This window comes from Melanostigma gelatinosum (assembly GCF_949748355.1).
Source record: "Melanostigma gelatinosum genome assembly, chromosome: 8".
In the NCBI taxonomy this organism is placed as follows: domain Eukaryota; kingdom Metazoa; phylum Chordata; class Actinopteri; order Perciformes; family Zoarcidae; genus Melanostigma; species Melanostigma gelatinosum.
In genome coordinates this window covers 23,212,953-23,237,512 of record NC_136641.1, presented here as the reverse complement: position 1 = coordinate 23,237,512, position 24,560 = coordinate 23,212,953, and the positions used below count along the sequence as shown (strand labels likewise).

At 46.5% G+C, this 24,560-nt stretch overlaps 1 protein-coding gene across 5 annotated transcripts; it reads right to left on the bottom strand.

Moving 5' to 3' along the window:
- Positions 1 to 831: 831 nt before the first annotated feature.
- Positions 832 to 24,315, bottom strand: LOC306781060 (MYND-type zinc finger-containing chromatin reader ZMYND8-like). 5 transcript variants are annotated; one of them, XM_079273712.1, is made up of 21 exons: positions 24,188 to 24,315; positions 23,858 to 24,042; positions 18,771 to 18,841; positions 18,060 to 18,223; positions 16,263 to 16,484; positions 14,977 to 15,090; positions 14,653 to 14,745; positions 14,163 to 14,250; positions 14,031 to 14,086; positions 13,860 to 13,937; positions 13,647 to 13,762; positions 13,042 to 13,517; positions 12,570 to 12,698; positions 12,307 to 12,462; positions 5,842 to 6,354; positions 4,348 to 4,815; positions 4,118 to 4,254; positions 3,916 to 3,996; positions 3,751 to 3,829; positions 3,421 to 3,660; positions 832 to 1,932 (listed from the first exon to the last, which is right to left on the bottom strand). In XM_079273712.1, exons 2-21 carry the CDS (start codon positions 23,869 to 23,871, stop codon positions 1,754 to 1,756), a joined length of 3,474 nt encoding a protein of 1,157 aa, XP_079129838.1. In that variant the 5' UTR covers positions 23,872 to 24,042; positions 24,188 to 24,315; the 3' UTR covers positions 832 to 1,753. The 5 variants fall into 5 exon arrangements, 4 of the variants coding, with proteins under 4 accessions (XP_079129838.1, XP_079129839.1, XP_079129840.1 ...); XM_079273713.1 differs by having other exon boundaries at positions 23,858 to 24,066; positions 24,188 to 24,265; XM_079273714.1 differs by lacking the exons at positions 23,858 to 24,042; positions 24,188 to 24,315 and adding an exon at positions 21,027 to 21,084.
- Between the last annotated feature and the right edge of the window lie 245 nt (positions 24,316 to 24,560).

Below are 24,560 nucleotides of genomic sequence, written 5' to 3'. Positions count from 1 at the left end.
AGATCAAGGTAATAAAGACACTGGGCCTAACATGGTTGACATGCAAAAACATGGAATATTAAAGTTCCACTTCCTTAATACTGCATTCTATGTTTAATAACTGAAATATAGAATAAAGGACTGTAAAGCTGGCTGTCGACATGTTTACATGGGTGAATCTAACTGGGTTGAACACGTTGCTCTGCAAATGAGTGCATTTCAACAACACTTAACGAAGGAACACAATATACTGTTTCCAGCGTTGTGTCTAATTAACGTTTACTTTAATCCAAAATTGTATAATTTCATATTTTTCGCTTGTTTCCAAACGCGTTATTTACTAAATATATGTATCTTTTCTGGCGACGACCAACGCTGCTCTCTGCACCTAATTTAAGCTAACGTTAGCCACTAGCTGCTAAACTAGCTGCTAATAAATGCTACGTACTCCGAAGCTAATTGTTCCGAAACAATAAGTGCATGTTGCAGGCTTGTACAGCAACACTGTAAGAAACACTGGAATCATACCTTGAATCTTAGTTTACAGTTATATAATGGATTCGCTCAGCTAGTAAACTAGCACAGTCTTCCATTTTCTCTGCATTGCTTTGCCGTTCTCGTAATCGCGCGAGATTTACTAGTCACAGGCGGCTTCCGGTTCAGCGGGCGGTCGATTGCTCTGTGCTCATTTGCATGGAACGAGAAACTCTAAATTAATCATGGTGCACTGCGTTAGGTTGATCAGAGCATTTTTATTTTTTCTTCACGAGTCCATTTATTGTATGTACAATATGTAAACACGAACACAAGCTCAAAACAGACATGCGCACAGGAAATAATGTCCAGCCAAAATGCAGTTTCTATTTATTCCTACCCAACTCTTACAGACAGTCTGATCAGGATTTACACCAGCTTTGGATAACAAGTTAAACAGAGGCTTCGCTTAGAGCTGACATTCATATGAAGTAATTTATTTTCAAATAACTTTTTTTTTTTTTAAGACACATAGAAATGTGATTTCATTAAACATACTATAAAAACATATAACACTATAAATATTGTTCAGGTATTTTCTTACAAAAAGTTTGTACAGTTTACATTTTTCAGTTATTTTTTTTTTATAAATCACAGATATTTTTTATGTATGTCTATACAATGTTTAACTACAATACAAAGTTGGTATGAGCCAAAAATGCCCCCGCTGACATAGTTGAAAACATTAAACTTGCATTACTCAAAATATCCCAGTTGAAGTGAACATGGTTTAAAACAAAGATTAAACTTGCATAACTCAACATACCTCTGATGGCACCATGATGCATGAATATCAACTGTTGGTGGCTGTTTTTGTCTCATAATATTGAGATAAATCCACGAAATGATACAGCAATTCAGTACTTAAGAGCAGCATTGGAAAGTGTAAATATTCTGTGAGTCGATACAATCTTGTTCAAACTTGAAACGAAGTGGTAACAGAGCTATAACAAAACTACAATATGAAAACATACAACCTCACATTTTATTTCTCAAGACAGACTACTTTCACATTGTGAATCCACCTGAACAGACTTGTGGAAACTGCGAATGAGCGATGACAACAGCAACAACAAAAAAAGTCCACCAAGCAGATGCACATGGGAATGGAAAAAAAAATAAAATCAAAGTGATTTGTCACAGCGCTGCAGGCCTTCAAGCACCAAGTTTGACACCGTATGTCTTGATGAGACAAGCCCCACAGCGGCCTGGCAAAATGAGTGTATCTGTAGTGTAGCAGTTAGGTCACAGTAACGCCAGCGCCGTCCTTGCTCTTGTCAACGAATGTGGGAGAGTTGCTTTTGTCTGATAAGGGTCCTGCTCCAGAGGGCAGGGTCTGCTTGGGAGGAGAGTGGCTTGATGATTTCACTGAAGGGTCCGAGTTGGACTCTGCCTCTGGGTCCTGCTGCGGAGCTGTGGCTGGAAGGGAAAACAAAAATATAAACTGAGAACATCGACACCGTGTATCTGCAGAATATGCCTCTTACCCCCCGCAGGTAGAGAGAGCCGGCAAGGCTCGGTCTATAAAACGATGAGGTAAGCTATCTGTATGTATTATTGAAAAATGACACCTTTTTCCAGTTGGTTAGATACATTATATGAGCTTTTGAAGTAATGCATGCTTAGGTTGAGAGGAGCCGGGGGCTATAGGTGACAGTGGGGTTGAATTTATAGGAGGAATGTGTGTCTCTGATGGTGTCATGTCCATTATACATTTATTGCAAGATGCTGCAGTGTAAATATAGAAAGCATGGAGAAGGAGCTGCCTTGGAATTTCCATTTCCCATATTAAAAAAAATGAAATGCAGTACAGTGTCGGTTTCAAAACAAAAAACAACGAAAGATAACTCATCTGAATAAAATTAGTTTCACATCAGACTCAAGAAAAAGTGGATGCAGTTAGTAATCACAAAAACTAAAGTTTTAGCATATTTTCTTAAACTGTCACTATGTGTATGTGAACGTTTGTGATCCTGCCGCCATTTTGAAAAAACAGTCTAGCCAAAACCAAGCACCGCCCACCGACCAGAGCAAACTCACTTTACAGCTAAACAGTTCACTAAATACATGTTTCTGAAATCATTTGAGGCGATATATGGGCAATGCAGTAACAAGAGTCTTGATTCATATTTGATCAGCGCTGCAGGCCGACAGTTTGACTGGAATTCACTGGCTTTACGAGCAGTGATTGACAGCTGCGTTGTTTTTCCTTCAGGTGCGGCGGAATCTTGCAAATGCAGCAAAAAGAGGCAGAGGAACCTGACTTTCTCACAGCTTATCTTCATCAGTTTCATAAAAGTGTATTCCGATATAAGTTACCAAAGACAGCTTTGCTCTACTATTTCACAAAAGTAACAAGGAAATTAGAATTATTATTAGTTTTTTAATACACAAGAAAAAGCCAGGCATTAAAGTACAAAAACGTTTGAATTTTTGACATAAATCTGGTTAACATCAGGAGAATTAGTCATCCTGATGGCAGAGAAAACATGCTGTATATTCCTCTACAGTGCAATACAGTACACAGTAACTTTATTACCATGCATCTTTCATGTCAAATAACATTTCAGTTCAGATCACAGTACTTGAGGAACAAATATTGGGTGCTTCATCTGCAACAGGAAACGATTAACTGGGGACGCGTTCACATCAATCAGCTCTAAATAATAAATACAATACTTGAGTTTATATTTTAGTTTGACGAGTATTTTTATGACTGTTTTATTCGATTTTTAAATTATGTTAATTTCATGTAATAAAACAATGACTTTTGGTATTTGCCAATTATCTTTAATAACCATTGTGTGACAACTATGTGCATCACAGCACTCAACATAAATCAACAACAGATTTTGTCCACATTTATATATTGAACACACTAGTGTTTTGTGAGTGTGGTTATATTACCTGACTGTGTGCAGGACTTCATGTGTTCAGGCCAGTGGGCTTGCTGACAGGGGTAATCACAGTAACTGGTATTCCAGCAGCAATAGAAGATGGCCTCCTTCCTGCAGTTAGCGCACCACTGTTTCTTTTTAGTCTCGTCCACTGCCTGCTGCTTTTCCACCTCAGTCTGCTTTTTCACCTCCGCCACCAAGCGCTCTCTTTCCTGCTCCAGGCTCTGCCTCATCTCTGCCATCGTCAGTTCTGCATTTAAGTGAGACAAAATGAAAACAACTACAAACAACCTGCCATGCGTAGTCATATTACTACCGGTTCAGCAGAACGTCAACTTACCAAGATTGTGCTTCATCTCTGACAACTCTTGTTGATGCAGCCACTGGAGCTTCTCAATCTCTATCCTGAGTCGTCGAATCTGTGGCAAAATTACCCAGAGATTAAAACTTGCCAAGTATTATTGTGACATGTTAAATAAGCATCAGTCTGTACGCCAGAATTTACCTCTGCAATTGTGTTTCCTGAAGTGCTTTTGGAGAGATCATTGTAGATTTCAGTCACTGTCCCTTTTATTGTGTCCATAATCTGCAGATTTTTAGCAAAAACATGTGATATTAGCAGACAGTTTTAACCACTTTTAATCCTGAAAAATGAAGTGAAGAGAGCAGTTATTCAATTTATAGGGAGGTAAAATTAGCCAAATTACTTTGTTTGTGTACTTGGTTATATCCGCAGCCACCTCTGCTGAGCCTGTGGGGATCTGCACGTCTCCCGACGAGGAGCTGCCAGATGTGACCTGGGCAGCTGTTGATGAGGAAGTACTCTGAGGCACGTCTTTTTGCACTGCAGGGGATGAAGGAGGATTTTTTAACAACACATTTTATCTTTTCATTTTAAGTTCAATGTTAAGACGATTGATTATGCTGGTGCATATACCCTTGGCAGCTTGTCTGGTCTGATAGCGGGTACTTGAGGAGTTCTGCTGTTGGGACGGAACCTGCTGTGGGCTGCTTGCCTGCCCCGGACTCTGGGCCGGCGTCTGCACTGGTGACTGCTCTCCATGCTGCTGCTGCCTCTGCACCTTCTGCATGTGCCACTTCTGAGAGGACGTCTGGAATTTGGTTGGATTCCAAACCACTGCCTGCTGCACGGCCTGAGCCGCCTCTTTGGGCAGTAGAGGGCGCTGTTTCTTTAAAGCTGCAGGTACGGGGGATGTTGTGGAGGCCGAGGTGGAGGCAGGAGAGGGTGCACCGGGGGATCCGCTGGTAGCTGTGGTGGCACTGGGCACAAGGCTGGTGGAAACAAGGTTGAGGGCTGCTGTGATGGCGGGTTGCAAAGTGTCCTTCAGGTTAGGGGCGGATTCCCGTGACGGAGCAGCTGCTGCAGCAGATGAAGTCAGTTTACCTGAACAGAAAAATAATAATATTTCTCCATAAGTGTCCGGCTTTCTGGATTTCTAAACTGGGCACTTCAAGCCCAAGAGGGTTAAATGTGGAAGTTAACGTGAAGACATTTTTGTCTACTGGAGGACATTTGTCCTGAAGTCAAGGAACAGGATTTTTTGAGAACGATTGATGTGTAAAACTGGAGGAGTTTCCCTTTTATTCAATTTCCCTCAACAGGTATTGGAAGATAAAGCTGCATGTGTAAAAAAAAAAAATGGATAAAGCCTTTTGTGGCACCAAAAGAAGCTTCACAAAATCTGATGAACTGTCTTAAGTGATGACACTCGTATTTGTTTAAGAGTAGTGGCTTGAGGAAACATCAGCCACTTCTAGCATTACACACCTGAATCTCTGACCAAACTGTTGCTGCTTGAATTGCATTGTGGGTAACGTACATTTTGACAAGGAAGAAGAAAATGTGGAATTTAAAATAACTATATCTGTGGTTCTGCTGCATCCATTTTGAACTGTCCATTGTGTTTCCAACAATTCTAGGAGAGCAATGCTACATGCGTGTTATGGTCAACTGCAGACATTGAAATGGTTATCCATACATTTGTAGAGACAGAAGGTAGGTGTGTCTCAAGGTTTCTTTTCAACAATTTGGTTGAAAGACTACAGAATTGTCGGAGTTTTTGATGGTTAAGATGAAAACTGGTATGTGATCGATTCTCAAAAGATAGTTGTAATGTTCCCTTTTGTAAGTTTTATGGCAATTGATATTTCTATGAATACTTTTTGTATCCACAAAGAGTAATGGTATTCTCTTAAGGAAAGGGTGATAACGTGTGTATACTGTATAAGTCACTGATCCATGGAATGTATAAATAAGAAAACTGGAAAGTACTTGTCACTATTGTCACTATGTCACTATTTTGTGTTCCAACATTTCAAGGGGATTATTTCCTCCCAGTCGTCCTAACTGAGACACGAGTCCGAATGAGAACCACGGGAGAAAATGGATACAGTATGTCAAAGGCCTCACCTTCCAGCTTGGCAACATTCGGCTCTTTGAGAGTTTTAGCCGCAGAAGCTCCCGGCTCTCTTCTCGCCCTCTTTGAGTCACGGCCTCCATGTTCGTCTCCCAGGTCGATCACCAGCTCTCTTTCAGAATCGGAGTCTTGGTCAGTCGCTGATGTGGCAGCAGCTGCTCTGCCCTCCTCTTGGGCTTTGGGTTTGTCAGCGAGGGGCTGCGACTGGGGCGTCCTGGGCTTGTCCTGGAGGCCCCTATCAGGGCCATTGGCACCGTGTTTGTCTTTATGCAGAAGTTCAGGGGTGGCTTTATCCACTTTCCCTGTAACTCCCTCATTATTCTCTCCATCTGTGTTTGCTTTGGGCCTTTTTCTCTCTGCTTTGTCATGGTCGTCCTGGACGGAGTTCTTTGGCTTGTGTTCCTCGTCGCTGAGATACTCGCTGTCACTCGAGTCAGATTTCTCAGAGTCGTCAGAGTCGCTGTGATCCACACCTTTGTACACATCTTCAGAGATCTCGTCTATCCCTGAATGGAGAAACACACATTATTGAGTTTTAAAAGAGTTAAAACACTTTCTGTCAAATATTTGCTTTTGCGAATAGCCTGACTGTTTCCAAACACCAACCCTGAGTCAGTAGCAGCCACATTTTCTCTGATATTACACGCTGTGGCAGCCGGAGGGGCAACCCCAGAGGGGTCGTGATAGAGGGACGATATTGCCTGACATGGAGGCGGAGCCCCCATGTCAGGGAAGGGAAAAGAGCGCCAAACCACCATCAGCCCAACAAGCAACACCTGAGGAGGAGAGACGAGGGAGCGACCACACCCTATCAGAGGAGGAGGAGGGGACTACAAAAGGGCCCAGGCAACAGGAAACCGGGAGAGAGTAGGAGTAGAAGAGGAAGCAGAAGAAGTAGCTAATCAGAGACACCCTTGGAGAAGACTGCCTTACCCCTGGATCACCCTGGAACGTCTGACTACCCGCCCGGCTCACGACCCCTGCCTGTACGACTACCCTGCTCCTGCCCGCGCCCTGGACCGTCTGAGGAATACCCGTTGTGCACCGACCCGTGGAATTGGACCCCGACCCTCCCTCTGGAAAGCGGACCTTGTGTTCTTGAGTGTCTATCCTACCTCTTTCCCCTCTCTACCTTCAGTAAAAGCCTCACTTGAACCGTTTATCTGCCGACTGGTTGTGTTTATTGGTCAGTGTTGTCGTGAAACCCCCTGTCCACCCCGGGGGCTGTCACAACTTGGTGGAGAACGTGGGCACAACCCGGTTCTGGCAACGCTGACCGATAGACCAACCGACCCAGTAAGCATGGCCACCCCGGTGCCATTTCAAGAGCTGCTAGCGGGGCTAATCGCTAGCAACCAAGAAACCCAAAAGCGCCACGAACAAGCCATGCAAATACAAATGCAAATCCTCCAATCCCAGCAGCAACAACAATACCAACAGCAAAGCCAAATGGAGAAATATATGGAATTGCAAACAGAACGCGCGGAGGCCATGCAAAGCGAAATCAAGGGCATGTTACAAAACCAACAGGAGCAACATACCGTGGAGAAAGCCAATCCAGCGCGCTTCCTGCTCAAACAAACGGCAGCGGACGATGTTGAAGTTTTTTTCCAAATATTCCAGACAACGGCACTCCGCGAGAAATGGCCAGAAGATCACTGGGCAGAGTTAATAGCCCCCTTTTTGATCAATGAAACGCAAGTAACGTATCAGGACTTAGAGCGCGCTGGAAAAGTTGACTTCCGGGTTTTGAAAGCGGAAGCGTTACAGCGATGCGGGGTCACGCTGTTCTTAAAGGCCCAACGATTTCATGACTGGTCATATGACGCCTCACTTTCTCCGCGAGCCCAGATGCATGAGATCAAAAGGATTACGACGGCCTGGCTACACGCAGAGCCAACCGAGGTGTCGCCCACCGATCGCGTGGTCATGGACAAATACATCAGATCACTCCCGTATGAGGCAAAAAAATTGGCAGGCCAGAGAAACCCCCGAAACATCGAGGACCTGGTGGAAATAATGGAGGGTTACCAAGCCGCACAAGCTTTAGTGCGTGGGGGAAGAAACCAGACATTAGAGGGGCACACCCGCAAAGAAAAAATTAAAACGGAGGAAAATAAATATGTGTCTCCCTCCTTCCCCCCAGGCTTTCCCCGACGTCGGCCGGCGTTTGGACAGGAAGAGAGGAGGTGCTACCACTGCGGCGAGATCGGGCACATCGCCTGGGAATGCCCTCACCGCCAGGACGCGCCCATGCCCACGGCCAGTGAGGGGAGTCGCCCATGCGGCTTGATTACAGGATGCTGGGCCACTCACGAGGACCACATGCCCCTCACCCCTGTCAAAGTCAACGGCCGCGACGCCTCAGCGATGGTGGACTCCGGGAGCGCCATTACATTGGTGAGACCCACGTATGCTCAGTACCCGCTCCTAACAGGCACCCGAGCGGTCACGTGCATCCATGGGGAGACCCGCGAATACCCCACCACCGCCCTAGAGATCTACACGACGAGGGGTAGATACATCGGCACTGCAGGAGTCGTGGAAGGACTCCCCGTAGAGGTGCTCGTCGGCCGAGACCTGCCCGTGTTCCAGGAGCTTTGGCGCAGCCTGGTGGTGAAACAAGGTACGACCCCTCCCCGAAAGTACAAAAAGAAAGCCATCTGTGGGCTGGGGGAGGAGATCTCCACCTCTCCCCTATCGGAAGGAGTCGCCAGTGCCGTGGCCCGGGCGTTGGTGGAGGCCACCCATCCCAACCCCGATGACGTCTATGCCACAGCCATCGAGAACGACGGACCCTCCAGCCCCAGTGAGCCCGAAGGAGAGGCGCCGCCCATCCCCGAGGAAGCAGATACCCCCTCCCTCGACGAAGAGGAGCTGGCCGGGCTGGTTCCCCAGGACCCGGAGGAGCCCATCTTACCCGGGCCCCTCACAGGGAGGTTTGGGACGGCCCAGTTGGAGGACCCCAACCTAGCCAACGCCCTTCGGCAGGTGGCCGCCGTAGACGGACGACCACTGGACGGGGTAAGAGACCTCCCTCCCACACATTTCGCCATATATAACGGGCTCCTATACCAGGTAGTAATGAGGGACGGGGCCCCCCTCAGGTTGTTACTGGTGCCACGTCCTTTTATACCCGCTGTCCTACAGTTAGCCCACTCCCATCTCCTAGGTGCCCATCTAGGAGTGGAGAAAACCCTGGAAAGGGTGAGGGCCAGGTTCCACTGGCCCGGAATAAAAAAGGCCGTCGAAGATTACTGCCGGAGCTGCCCCGAATGTCAACAAGTGGCCCCACAACCCCATCACAGAAACCCGCTGGTGCCCCTGCCGATCATCACCGTCCCCTTCAGCAGGATCGGGATGGACCTAGTGGGGCCCCTACCCAAGACCAACAGGGGACACAGGTACATCCTGGTTATTGTTGATTACGCCACCCGGTATCCCGAAGCCATCCCCCTACGCTCCATGGCCACCAAGGGCATAGCCAGGGAGCTTGTGATGTTGTTTTCCAGGGTCGGAATACCGGAGGAGATTCTCACCGACCAAGGGACCCCGTTCATGTCTAGGATCATGAAGGACCTGTGTGGCATGCTGAAGGTGACACAACTGAGGACGTCGGTGTATCACCCCCAAACGGACGGCCTAGTAGAGAGATTCAACCAGACACTGAAAAAAATGCTGAAAAAGACCATGGACCAGGACGGTAAGAATTGGGACCAACTGCTGCCATTCCTTATGTTCTCCATTAGAGAGGTGCCCCAGGCGTCTACAGGATTCTCGCCCTTCGAGCTCCTGTACGGTCGACGACCCCGGGGACTACTCGACCTGGCCAAGGAAGCCTGGGAACACCAACCCTCCCCCTACCGCACCATGGTGGACCACGTCGAGGAGATGAGGGTGAGGATGGCATCACTCTGGCCCATAGTCCGAGAACACATGGCCGAGGCACAGGCGGCCCAAGCCCGCGTGTACAACCGGGGAACACAACCCCGAGTGTTTAACCCAGGGGATCGGGTGTTGGTCCTGGTGCCCACGGCGGAATGTAAGTTTTTAGCCCGATGGAGGGGACCGTATGAAATTATGGAAAGATTGGGGCCGGTAAACTACCGAGTCAGGCAACCAGGTCGAAGGCACCCGACGAAGATCTATCATGTTAACCTTCTCAAGAAATGGGTGAGTAGGGATGCCATGCTCTGTTTCTCTCTCTCTACAACCCCAGGAAAAACGGAGCCAGTCGAGGTACCCGTGGGAGAAGAGTTGACCCCCCGGCAGAAGCAGGACGTCCGGGAAATGGTGGATCGGTTCCGAGACGTGTTCTCCCCGGACCCCGGATACACCACACTGGTGCAACACCGGATAATCACCGAGCCCGGGAAGAAGGTAAAACTAAGGCCGTACCGCATCCCCGAAGCCCGCCGGGGGGCGATAGAGAGAGAGGTACAGAGTATGCTGGAGGCAGACATCATCGAACCCTCGACTAGCGAGTGGTGCAGCCCTATAGTGTTGGTTCCGAAACCAGATGGCTCAGTCAGATTCTGCAATGATTTTAGACAGCTCAACGCCATCTCAAAATTTGATGCCTACCCGATGCCCAGGGTGGACGAAATGATAGAGCGCATCGGGAGGGCCAGATACATAACCACCCTCGACTTGACTAAAGGCTACTGGCAAGTGGCAGTGGCCCCCGAAGACAGGGAAAAAACGGCCTTCACTACTCCCATGGGCCTGTACCACTATAAGAGGCTGCCGTTCGGTCTCCACGGAGCCCCCCCCACGTACCAGAGACTGATGGACCAGGTACTTCGGCCCCATCGAGAATACGCGGCAGCCTATCTGGACGACATCGTCGTACACGGGGAGGAATGGGGGGCTCACCTCCAAAGACTGGAAGCAGTCCTGAAAGCTCTGCGAGGGGCGGGGCTGACAGCCAACCCCAAGAAATGTCGCCTCGGCCTCCGGGAAGCTGACTACCTGGGGTACACCATCGGCCGCGGCTGCGTCAAGCCCCAGGTGGGGAAAGTCGAGGCGATCCGGGAGTGGCCCCGCCCCCGCACAAAGAAACAGGTACGAGCATTTATTGGGCTAGCTAGCTACTACCGACGTTTTGTTCCCCAGTTCTCTGCCCTTGCAGCGCCCCTGACGGACCTAACCAAAAACCGGCTGCCAGATCGGATCGTCTGGACGGCAGAGACCGAGGACGCCTTCGAGAAGCTGAAGGAAGCACTGTGTTCCGAACCAGTGCTGGTGACCCCGGACTTTACCCAACCGTTGGTGGTACAGACGGATGCCTCCGAGACCGGGGTGGGTGCCGTCCTGTCCCAGCTGAGGGATGGAGAGGAGCACCCAATCACATACGTAAGCAGAAAACTATTACCTAGAGAAACAAGATACGCCACGGTCGAGAAGGAATGTTTGGCCATCAAATGGGCTCTGGGGGAATTGAAGTACTATCTGCTGGGACGGCACTTTACCCTGGTCACGGACCACGCCCCCCTGGTATGGATGTCCAGAACGAAAGACAATAACGCCAGGGTCACCCGCTGGTTTTTATCCCTTCAGCCGTATGCTTTCTCTGTTGTCCACAGATCCGGGGCCGCTCATGGAAACGCGGACGCCCTGTCAAGACGGGACGCCCTAGGTTCCTGGAGCAGTCCTCCCCCCAGGTCGGATTTAAGGGGGGGGGTATGTGGCAGCCGGAGGGGCAACCCCAGAGGGGTCGTGATAGAGGGACGATATTGCCTGACATGGAGGCGGAGCCCCCATGTCAGGGAAGGGAAAAGAGCGCCAAACCACCATCAGCCCAACAAGCAACACCTGAGGAGGAGAGACGAGGGAGCGACCACACCCTATCAGAGGAGGAGGAGGGGACTACAAAAGGGCCCAGGCAACAGGAAACCGGGAGAGAGTAGGAGTAGAAGAGGAAGCAGAAGAAGTAGCTAATCAGAGACACCCTTGGAGAAGACTGCCTTACCCCTGGATCACCCTGGAACGTCTGACTACCCGCCCGGCTCACGACCCCTGCCTGTACGACTACCCTGCTCCTGCCCGCGCCCTGGACCGTCTGAGGAATACCCGTTGTGCACCGACCCGTGGAATTGGACCCCGACCCTCCCTCTGGAAAGCGGACCTTGTGTTCTTGAGTGTCTATCCTACCTCTTTCCCCTCTCTACCTTCAGTAAAAGCCTCACTTGAACCGTTTATCTGCCGACTGGTTGTGTTTATTGGTCAGTGTTGTCGTGAAACCCCCTGTCCACCCCGGGGGCTGTCACAACGCGTCAGCATTTTGGGTAAATTCTTCCTAATTTATCACAACATTAAACATGTAAAAATGAGTCACTCATAACTTACTGTATCAAATTTAAATATTTTCCCTGCAAATGCACTTCAAAAAAACCACCAAAAAAAACCACTGGAATATTATTCTTTTCTGAGAAAACAGCACAAAGGTGGATATGTACCGAGCTGCGCCTTGCAGCTCTCAATGGTCTTGTCCAGGCTCCTGATGAGTCTCTTTGGGGTGGGAAGGGAAGCGGACGCTCCTTGTTGTTGCTGCTGCTGTTGTTGTTGCACGGCCTCACTCAGCTCCTTCAGATCCATCTCAGCCTTCACCCGATCTGAGAGGAACAGGTAAATGTTCGATTTCAGTACAAACTAAGTATAAGCCAACATGGCAATGATAATTGTTAACGTCTAACATCATATTTGTGCTGTTGGAACTGACCCAGGTTGAGATTGAGGATGCCGCCTGTGCCTGCGGTCCTCTCCTGCTTGGGGACCAGTCCAGGGTTAAAGGGCTTCGGGCTGCCTGCCGCGTTGCCTGCCGGACCCATCTTCCCCGAGACTGGAGACGCTGTAATTACAAATGTAACATAGTTTTTAACAAATTGTGAACACTGACACATCATCCCCTTTTAAGTTGATATCAGTTAATATGTGAAACTTGTTTGCAAAGTCTTTACACATGCAGCAGTTATGAAGCAACAATATAATTCATGAATGAAAGTCCAACATTCACTTTACTTTTAGCTCAGGTTTTGTCCCAACCACGCCGGACAGCTAAACAAAGACCTGAAACTTGCTACAAAGCTCTGGAAAGCCGCCGTAAATTCTCTGTAGGTTCAACTCTACCAGCAACCCCTTTTAACGCCATCATTTCATAAATTGCTACTGTAAACATATCGATGTTTATTTACCAGTACAGTCCATTGATTCCTCTCCAGTGCTGTAGTGGAAGGCGGGATTCCTGCCGGGCTTTTCCATGTCCTGCTCCCCATCGGACCCAGTGTGAACCGAGGAGTTCGTGCTCATGGGAGACCGAGGCATGTCCGTCATTGACACCCTCCGACCCATGCCACTGGGCGTGGAACTCTTGCCGAGGACCATCTTAGGAGACGCGGTTATATCGAAGTTGAAGCGTAGTTTATCCGGTTTCTCTGTTTTCACGGTCCCAGCACTGGGGTTGGACGGGTCCAGCAGCATCTGTAGCTGGTTGTTGGGTGTGAAGGGAGTGCGGAATGGTGCATAGTTGAATACCCCAAATTTCTTGCGAATATTTTCCACATAGACCTCCATCTCTTGCATGGCACTGTTGAAAATGCTCTTTGTCTTCTTCACAGAGAAAGGAATCTCTTTGGACATGAGGTAGCAGTTGTTGATGGGGACCCAGGCCCTACATATAAGCGCAACAAAACATTCATCAAGTTACAATGACCAGGAGAATTACTTGTGACTTAGTTCTGGTCCAACAAGCTAACCACAGAGCTATAGAGCCACTACAATGCTCAAAAGCTTCTCTCACCTGTCATGTTGCCCAAAGAAGCGTGCGTCTACCTGCCCGTCCTTTTCCCGAAGTGCTTTTGCTGGCCAGAAGGGAAAGCCCTTTAGTTTAGCCCAGACCAGAGGGTGGGGTGGACTCTATAAGGGACGAAGCACAAATAATCAAACTCCTCACAGATCTACAATCAAAACTGAAATGTTTGAATACAGTATTTAAGATCGCGTAAGGACCTACACATGGCTCACAAAACCAGTTGTCCCTTTTTTGGCATGAAGACAGGTAGCACTCTGGACACACCTCAATCTCATTCATCTAGAAATGCATAATATATGACAAAGATGCAATTAATCTTTAAATCAGACTCATCTACAGACTAGTTGGTATTATTAGGTGAAGCTTCTTTACCTCATGTTCACAAATCTTGACGATGACTTTTGCAGTTGCTGTTAATTTGTGATTACCTGGAATAAAGTCACAATCTCAATATGTTTAATGAGCAGAGGAGAGGGATCGCTGATATCGGTCAAACTGGCTTACCTCCATTGTAGATGATGCAGTTGTGTAAGATCCATTTCATGTCAGCAAGAAAGGCTTCAGTGCAGCCAAACATTTTCTTTTTGATATTCTATTAAAAAGTGAAAATAATAAAATCAAAGACAAGATACTTCACTGACAATATTGTAAAAGCTGGGCCACAAATGTTGATCCACAGTTTGCTTTATGTATTGTAGTATCTGTACTTTTTTGTGAACTCGACTCGGCATCTTGGGACTTTGTTCTGTTACATGTTTAATGTGTTAAATGTTCTCGTGCTGCTTTTTTGTTTTGGTGAGCCAAAGAAAACGTTGGAATCTGGTGGATAATCAAGTCCACATACAGTATATACACACACACACACACACACACATTCCCAATAAGGCTTCACACACATTTGCTGTCCCTTCCTGCTCAATCAACACTTTGTCTACATTTTTTGTATATTTCTTTTACCATTTTTATGTTAAAATCAAAGAACCATAAACATTACCTTTTCTAAAGTCGACAGGTCCATCACGTGGAAAATGTACTCTGCATAATCCGGGTGCTGTTCCAGAGACACGGGTTTCTGAAAAGGCTCAGTCTGCTCGGTTTAGACAAATGTGGAAAAGAAAAAACAAATAAATACTTTCGCCAAACAAGTCTCATGTCCTGGATATATTTCCTGGACTTTTGTGTTTGCATACCAAAGTAATGTCACATCAATCTTATCTACATAGCTCAATATCACACATTTGCTTTACATAAAACACTTTTAGACATAGAGAATAAGGCACTTTTAAAACAAGCATTCAACGGATCTTTAAAGACTCACCCCAGGCTGTTTAATCTTTTGAAGTGCAAATTTGAGCAAGTAGGAGAGTTGGTCTATTGTCAGCATAGTCATTGCCTTGCTCTGGGTTTCGATGCATTCAGCAACTGTTATTTTCTGCAACAATAATAAAAAAAACGTTTAATAATTAATTACATTAATTAACCCACAGTGAAGTTACCATACATCAAAAGGACATTGGACCTCATTCACAAACTGCTCTTGACGAGCAATATCTTCTTTAAACCCACTTACGTAGTTTTCATGAATATTAATATTTAATTTGCTCACAGTAATCAAGTAACAGTGATCATTTTAGCTTCAATTATACATGACTACTATATTCATATAATAAATATACAAATATCAATTAGGTGATAATCTGCCAGAGAAATAAAGAAACATATATATTTTTTTAAATATGTACTTATGGTCATTTCATTTGACCCAGACAAATGTGACCACAAAAAGAGGTTTCTGCTGTATTTTACAAAGCATTATAGACTTTTAAAACAAATAAACTCTGAACCACACTTTTTGTGTTGGTTATTTCACATCCACTACTAAATATTGTATATTGTTTAAACTTGCTTGGCATTCACTTCCTGCAGAAGTACCTCCACTTCAGAAGGTATTTTTAAAGTCTTGCGCTCCACCCCGTTTAGACTTTTGTTTGGGTGTTTCAAAAGGCGCTTCATTCTCGTGACCTTTTATGCAGATTAGCAGGCGTTTACCTTTGCTGATTAGGATCAACAGGCACACACCTTGAATTCAAGAGGACAGCGGATTCCTCATTATAAGGAAACAACAATTCTGTGGTTTGAGAGCATGTCCTGAATCTGCCATAAACGTTTCTCAAGAACAAATAAAAGAAAAATAAACGTATTGGTGAATGAGGCCCATTGAAACTAATATGAACGCACATCTTAACTTTTGTTCAGTTTATATTACCTGCTTTCTTTGGATTTAGCTAATACATATATCTAAAATTCTGCCAATGAATAGAAGTGCAGAGTAAATTCTGGAAACATCTCTCAAACTTGCAGTGTGAGCAGTTAGCTTGCTGGGGTGTCGCACCATGTGCCATGGAAAGGCCCAGAGGTCTGCAGGTTTTAGGATCAACCGCAGACAAAAGCAGGAGATTTCACCGACGAGCTCCTTCTCTCTGGCTGAAGCTGCACACGACACATAGTCCGACACCCCATTTGTCAACCGAGCAAGCAAGATTGTGCCTTGCCACAGTCATTTGCGTATTAGCCACACACACATACACGTCTTCTGCGAGATACCTCACACTCTGGACAGAACCAGTCGCCCTCGGGCTCGGCTGGTAGTTTGAGGCACTTGGCGTGGTACACCCTGGGGCAGAGCTCACAGCAGAGCACCTGGCCTTCGCGGTGGCACAGCCAGCAGTAGAAGTCATTCCTGCCGTCCTGCGGTACAACATCAACAGGGTCTGTGGTGAGGGCTGGCTGCTTCATATAGTAAAAGGGGCCGTGTCTTAGCTCGGACTGAAATGCAGGCAAGAAAAACAAGGGGGCAGGTTTCAAAAAACACGCAGGAACACAAAAAAAGGTGCAGTGCAACAGAAGCAAGACAGCAATACGGTGAGGCAAGCAGGGTAAGCCGCATAGAGGGAAGTGATGGTCATGTGACTGTTTCCACTGTGAGTCAAACAAGAGTAACCCAACAGGTTTTAGAGCGTGAGCTTGAGGATCGAAAGCTCACATTTCAACTGAGCGTTAACACAATGCATGATATGGTTCTCTGTTCAGAGCCCAGCTGGTACTCTGCTGATGATTCACGGGATGAATAGAAGCTGATGCATCTGCTTTCACAGCTCAAGAGGATGCTTCACAGTCCAACATATCTTAAGCTTGAGTCTTAAAGCTTACACCAAATGAGTGTTAGGTATTAAGTCAATACGAGAAGCGGTAAAGATTCAATTGCAGCTTGTTTGCCAATCAAAGAATCTACAACACCGGTCAAAATATTACACGACAAAAAGGTAGAATCATGCAAGTTCAACAGATGACTAACGGGTAAAAAGGAATCACTCAGGAACACGTTCATTTGGCAAGCAAATTGAAAATTTTTTAGTGGAGTCATATACCATCAATGTGCAGAAGACTTATATTTTGCCATACAACAGGACATAAATGACAAGAACACCGGTAATAAAGTCAGTGTGAGCTGAGAATGCACTGCTCAACACACCAATCAGTCCCATCCATCTCCACCGTCACAGCAGGGACCATCCATACACGTTCGTCCATCTTTAAGCAGACAGTATACGTCACTCAAAATCTAAATCGGTGTGCTCTCGCAGGCAATGTGGTGAGTTTCTGACAAGGAAATAAGTCCCGCATTTCAACAATTCCTGTAACTTTCTGAATGAGACATTCACACGTCAGGCCCCGATCGGCCAGTTATGTGGAGAAGAGAAAGGAGCCGTGGTTTGAAGTCCTCTTTCGAGCGCTGCTTTCTCATTCTTTACACAACTGTTTTTGTGGCACTCCTCGTGTGTAAAAACAATATGAATGACTTCCAGGAGAGACCGTCTGAGAATGAACGGTTCTTCCCGTATACGTCTTCCTCCTCACTATGACGGCAGGCTTTTCATTCTACCGTTGTCGAGTACGGCCGTTCAGACCGGCTGTAAACACATTCGACTTCCCACGAGGGCGGACAACGAGTCGTACAAACGTCTTCTTGTTGAGCATAACCTGGCCTAAAGCCGTCCTGGACCAAATCAATTCTGAGTCGACTAACACTCGTACAATCTTGTAGACTCATCGATGAGTTGAATTAAATCGACAGATCTGTAAAACTGAGTTTCTCCACAAATAATTACAGATTGTACGTGCTTAAATGTGCTTATAAGTATCTTGGAAAAAAGCAGTCTAAGTCGTTTTAGCCTAAGACTGAAACGGACGATGTAATGTAATGGTAATTGCGCTTATTGCCAGCTCAAGTTCTCTTAGTTTAGGATTATTCTTGGTTCCATCTCTTTGGCTAACTCCACTTCCTGGAGTGAAAGGACAGGCCGTACACCACAGCCTTTGAGAGCACACTGGAGCACTTACCTGGTCTTTGCTGTGACAGTTGATGGCCCCGGGCTTCTTCTTTCTCTTCACAGGGCTGGGCGAGGTGTCCGAGGGAGAGTGCCCGTTGGAGGAATGGGTGGGACTGGACACCTTTCTCTTCTGCGGGGCCACGGTTCGTTCCGCTGACCCCGGTGGATCAGGGACTGGAGGCACAAAGACAATCAGGTCATCACACGATGGGAGACAGGCTTGCATTGTTTACTGCACGCAACACGTCGCACGCGCTTAAGAGGATTAAAACACAGGCGCCGTGGCAGTAGTTTAGCTATTTCGAGAATATGTCAAGAGGAAGGAAACAAACATAAACCTTAACACGACTTAGAGAAACCAAGGAAGTGCAAATTCAAGTCTGTTCCAGCTGAGACATTCAATCGTCGGATGCCGTGCTCAGCTCATCAAGTACTGACAGCAATCACACTGATTTTAAGGCAATTATTGAAGATGCCACTTCTACACATTAGCTTTATAGTAACAAAGAGCTGGAGGGCTCCCTCTGAACTAACAAGACTGTTAGTTTGATACTTGACACAAATTCTAAACAGGCAGGCAGCCAGGCATAGTGGATTATCTCTGCAGTCCTAAGAGACCAACAGAATGCATCACGCCGCTCTCGTAACATACGGCAAATAACCGCTACGGTCTCGGAGAAGTTTAACTCTTAATGCGAGGTGCCCGGCCTCAGAGACTTACCTTTGGATCGTACGGACGCATCCATCCCCTCTACCACATCAGACTCTGTCTTTATCTCCTCCTCAGCCAGACTGCAGAGCGCCGAACGAGAGCCACCCAGAAAGAAGAGAGGCAACAACACACAGAATCAGAAAGGGTGCTCTGAAACCACATCAGCATAACAGTAAACAGGTGGAACACCACCTAAGGCACCCGGGTCCCAGAGGATCCGTCAATAGGGACTCTGCAGCCTTTCCATTGCCACCGTTTTCGGCACATCCCTGACACAAAGTTCAGAAACCCTCTCCACGTTATCAGTGACAAATGAGTCCGAATATGTTCTTTATGTTCCGAGAGGGAGAATGGCAACTATCGCCATGGCAACGCTGCTCTCCGCTAAAGCACAAGTTGATATTCACAACAACACGTAGGGCCGTTTTATTACCCTGCAACTCCGCGCTTCGGGAGGAATTGCAGCTATAGATTGTCGTGTGATGAGGTCCTGATCTTAGTTTGTAATAGATGGTGCATAGACCTGTAGTGAGGAGGGGGGGGGGGGGGGGGGGTCATGAGGGGCTGGTCTACACTACATACATATTGTCTCGTGTGCGGTTCTGCTCTCCCTCTCCAGCCCCTTGAGTAGCAACACAGTGACACGAAGGAGTTGGACGGCATCCATAGAGACCAACAGCAAGAGATCCACATCCCACAAGCTGAAGCAGGTCTATGTAAATGTTCTGTCCCGTATCTTCACCGCATGTATATTCAAAGCTTTCCTGGCCATGTCATGTTTATATCACCATCAGCAATTCTGTTTATTTGGCACCACATGTTTACCATTTAGGAAATGTCCACATACATAATGGTGGAGTTACACAACAATGCTGTGTTTTTTAAATCAGCCATTTTCGACTGCTGCATTTACGAAGCTGATGTCAACAAAATGAATATCATAGAAAAACAAATCCATAAATAATGAACTGATCCAAAAGCGATTAACATCTCCAACATGCACATCTAGCAAGGCAAGAAGTGATTCCCCTGGTCACCCGTCCTGCTCTCATCTCATCATTTTTTTTTTTTTAAAGGATGAGAATAAAGGGAGTCTGGCGATAAATGAAAGTCTTTTGAGTATTTGGCTCCTTCTTTGTCAGCTCAACAGAGGGCCTTGTTCCAAGGATGTAGCCTTTATTCACGAGCCCCGAGTAGAAAACCCTCCCAAGGACCCCTGATAGGTCACACACTTGACCAGTTCAAAGCTCTGGTTTCCAGCTAGGATGATGGCTTTACAGGCTACCACTCAAAGGTCAACCACAGTTGTGGGATAAGCGTCTTTTTTTTCTCCCTCTCTTCTGAAAGTAAAGGAATGCTCCTCACGTCCCCTCCTCCACCCTTAAAGAGACATTCCACACAAAGTTGATCAAATGTCAGTTCTCTGATAGAGAATAGAGGTTAAAACAGGGATTAATGAGTCAGCTCTGACGAACCCCAACTCAAAAGAGATTAGATGTGATCAGCTGTTAAACCTATACTCATTTAAATAACAAGTCAACCTCATGTTTTGCGACACAATTCTGGTTTAACAACGATTAGATTCATTCCACCAGACAAAATACCAGATACTGTGACCAAGCCAACACTTCAGGGCTGTTCCAAAGACATGCCTTCTTCTCTCGGACTGGAAATCAAACCCAAGCTTAAAAGAACAAATGCATCATAACCTGTATTTTCTGAAAAAAATGGCAAACATGGCCGCAGAGTTTCTTTAAAAACATGGCACATGGGTATCATGTTTCAGGCTGCCAACAGTCCCACCCACCCACACACACACACACCCACACACACACACACACACCAACCCCTCCCGGGGCCTTCCTGTTCCGGACTGAGTGAACAAACGAGGCCCACATGAAAATAAGACTACGATAGCCAAGCCGCTCTGCTACGTGTACCACAGCCCTGAAAAGAGAGAACATTCACCGTCACCAGGCAGAGCTCCTGAACAACGTGCCACAACCCTGAATAATGCGCACACACACACACACACACACACACACACACACACACACTCTTAAATGGCAAGACATTGCTGCAACTACCAGCATGATGACCAATAGTGAAAAAGTCTGCTGATCCAGAGAACATTCTCATATCAGGAGCTATGATCCATCACACAAGGAGAGTTAGGCAGATAAATCCTCAGCAGGTTCTGGGATGTATTCCAGAGAGACGCGGGATCAAGAAAACACTGACAGTATTCCCCTCTGCAAGTAGTACCTGATGGACAAAAAGGAAACACTGACTCAATGCCTTTAGATTCCACTCCAGTGAGAGACGAGCAGGGTTCTCTCGTCACAGAAAATGGAGGCCACAGCTTGCTCCCCCTCCCCCCTCTCCCCCATCCCCCACTCCGAGGCTCAGACTCAAGCACTGGCACATCCATGCAGGAGGACCAGAGAGAGATGTGTGGAGATTACAGTCCAACATTTGACACACAACAAAAAGCCCCGGCTATGTTAAGACAAACCTTCACAGAGATAGAGGAGGAACACAAGTGACGGAGACACGAGAAAATCCAGCAAAATGAGAAGCAGTCATCTCTTTCTTTTCTTTTTTTCATGTCTTCGGTCTTGGCTTGCCTCCTTCCCTGAATACTGCTGTCATAGAATAATTAGATTTCATTTTGAAGAAGGAGAGAGCATCAATGTGAAGCCACACTGAGATCCTATCAAAGCTATTCTCTGCTCTTTAAAGAATGTGCAGTTCATTCACATCAAACAGACGGATGGCCTCTCTATGTGGCAGTCGAGGAAAGCCATTCAACGCAAACATCATTATCGTACTCTCTGCTCTGGAACTGCCACTGGAAACTCTTGGGATTAATAGCGTCGACGACAAAACATCCTACTCACTGTGCTGCACAAAACCCCAGAGAGATTATTAGCTTTTATAAAATAACAAAAGACATTCAGCTTGAACAAGACCAACGATCGCATGCAGACAAATGAAGAAATGGATACTTCTGACATCAACAAAAACACAATTAAAAGCAGAAGGTCCTAGTTTACATTTTAACTCGTTAAAGACGCCTGTTTCAGCGCGACTCCTTTACAAGGTTTAAACAACGGATCCACATTAAACTACACTACAAGTATGCACAGAATATGCTGTATGAAAGAAAGATTTGACCTGGGTTTTTACATCAGGCTGTAAAGGGCGAATCAAAGATGGCTGTGGAATTTTCCAGAAGGCCCTTGCTCTCCCTGCTGCTCTGCCTCTGATTGTCAATCTTCAACCTCAACTGCAGCTGCAATTGGCTGCAGGGCCAACAGGGTGGAACATTATTGGTCAGCTGTGCTATGCTACACGGAGCACAGTGTGCAGGCTCCCCTCTTCCTCTTAAAAAGCATTTTTGCTGCAATGCAGAGATTTCCCCCTGCATTAGACGCTTTCATATTCCTTTACTTTTTGCTTGCCCTTCTTCATTACGACAGTCGAAACCAGAGGGGATTTGAAAAAAAAGAAAAAGGCCCTTTGGGAGATTATATTTGTGGGTGTGATGCATAACTCTGTGGCTCTGCACTATTCGTCCCCCAACGACATCACACATCGCTGACATTTCTTACTGTCAGTGTGGCAATTATATGAATTATATGTGCTCAATCCAGCACCGTGGAGTCAACGCGTCGCAGTGAAAGTTAACCTCTGGTTGTGAGGGAATTAGTCCAACAAACACGGATCGTAACGTTGCTATTCTCTGGCTGTCGTGCAGATGAAACACGCCTCGTGTCAGGCCACAAGAGAAAGAAAGCACTCTTTGTTTTGCCCACGCAGTTGAGACTGCTAAAACGGTGATACATTATGTAACACAATGTACAGTTGTACATTGTGCAGTAAGTGCTCTAAAAATATAGAGATATAAAAGGCAACACACAGTAGAGAGTCCCCTTATACACCTCGTCTTTGTGTAGATCTCTTATAAAATATCATGAAAGAACTGCTTTTTTTTTGTATCTGTATTTTACATGATAATGTCTGTTATGTGCGTAAAGCTGAAAAGCCCACAGCACCATAAGAGAAAATATTACCATATCTGCAAACAACACATAAACATATACACACACATGTAAAAACCTGTCTCATGCTCTTCCTCTGTCCCTGCAGTCTGATCTGTAAGGAGAGCTCTCTAAACACAAAATGGCCACTGTCTGACGACTGGAGTGTGGAGGAAGCAGTTTCACAATAGGTCTGCAGAGAAGGGCAAAGCCCCGGGGTTGCAAAACTCAAGGCCTACAGCTGTAAATAGAAGTAAGGTCCCAAGGTCTTATTTCTAAACACTCAACTCGCCCTTCGACAAAAAGGGTTGTTTCATGTTTGCTCTCCCTCTCCTCAATGTGGAGCGGAGACACTCCGGCCGTCCTCCAGTACGCTTTTCTTTAATGTGTACAAAAGTCGCACAGTTTTCTAAACTATTTATTTTACGTGCACATATTTGGACTGCAAAGCCAGTATTCAGTTATGCCCTGCACTCACACAGCCGTCTACTGCCCCCCCACGTCTATTACCCCGGCCTGGCATGACACACAAGAAAACACCACAGAGCCAATCCACTTACTAAAGGGTACATAATACCCGCCCTCCTCCTACGTTGCCCATCCCCCCCATTCTTTCTCTGCCAGGCTACAACACAGGACTGCCACACAACAGAAAGGAGGTGTGGGTGCCATTTTTAAATCTAACTCTCCTTTGCATTCTCAAAATAAAAAGGAAAAGGATTTGCCATGGTCCACTCTGCCTCCTGTATGGTAGCCTGGTTGTCTGGGGCACCCATGTGACCCTGAGACACAGAGAGAGAGCAAGGGTGAGAGTCGTTACCCTACCCCCCACCCTCCTCCTCAGCACTGTGGAGCGGTGAGGCCTGGCGAGGCCTCCAATCCACCCCAGCTCCTCCTCCTCCTCCTGCTGCTGCTGCTGCTGCACACTAAACAGATTTTTTTAAGGTGTGCACATTCATCGTGAGAAAGCAACAGTCACCACAACGACAAGAAGGAAGCCATGTTGTTATCAAGAGAGTTGAGATAACAAAAACAAAAAAAGACAGAGCTTACCTCTGTGGATGCATGGCTGCCTGACACACTGTTATGTCAACACTTATAAAACATGGAGGACACTCTCAGCCCTCAGCCGGGGAAGGCTCCGCTCTTCAGGCAAGGCGATCAGGCCCCAGTGATGTTAGCCGGATCCTGACTGGTCGCTCTCCTCACAGGCAGGATACAAGGCCGCGTCTGATTGGCTGAAATGTTTCCTGAGTAATTATCTTTGTTCAGTGCAGGCAGGGGCAGGACGGTGAGTGTCAGAGACAGGGGAAGAAAAAATAAGCAGAGAGCTAGGCCTAAAACCACAGAACAACATGATTAATAAGAGTATTTTTGACATACCAACCCAGTGTGACAGTGTTTGAAGCTTCCACGTGTAGAACCTGGCCGTAGTTGTCTCATTTGAAGGCTTTAGAAGGAGCAATGGCAGCATGTAGACTGTGAGGAGCAGGACACCATGGCTTCTCTGCACAAGCCTCCATTTTTTTTTCTGTGGAGAGGGCCTTTGTTTAAACTCCTCCCTCCCGCTTGGCTGTTTCCAGAGAAAGAAGAGGCTGTAGCTCCTCACCTATGTTGGCAGTTCGGTTTGCAGGAAAAAAAAGAGAAAAAGAAATTTGAGTTTTAAGGAAGCTCTGCCTTTTTATGTCACACATTACTGTTGTTCACAACCTTAATATATAATGGACCAGTGAACCGTACACACAAATAAATCAAG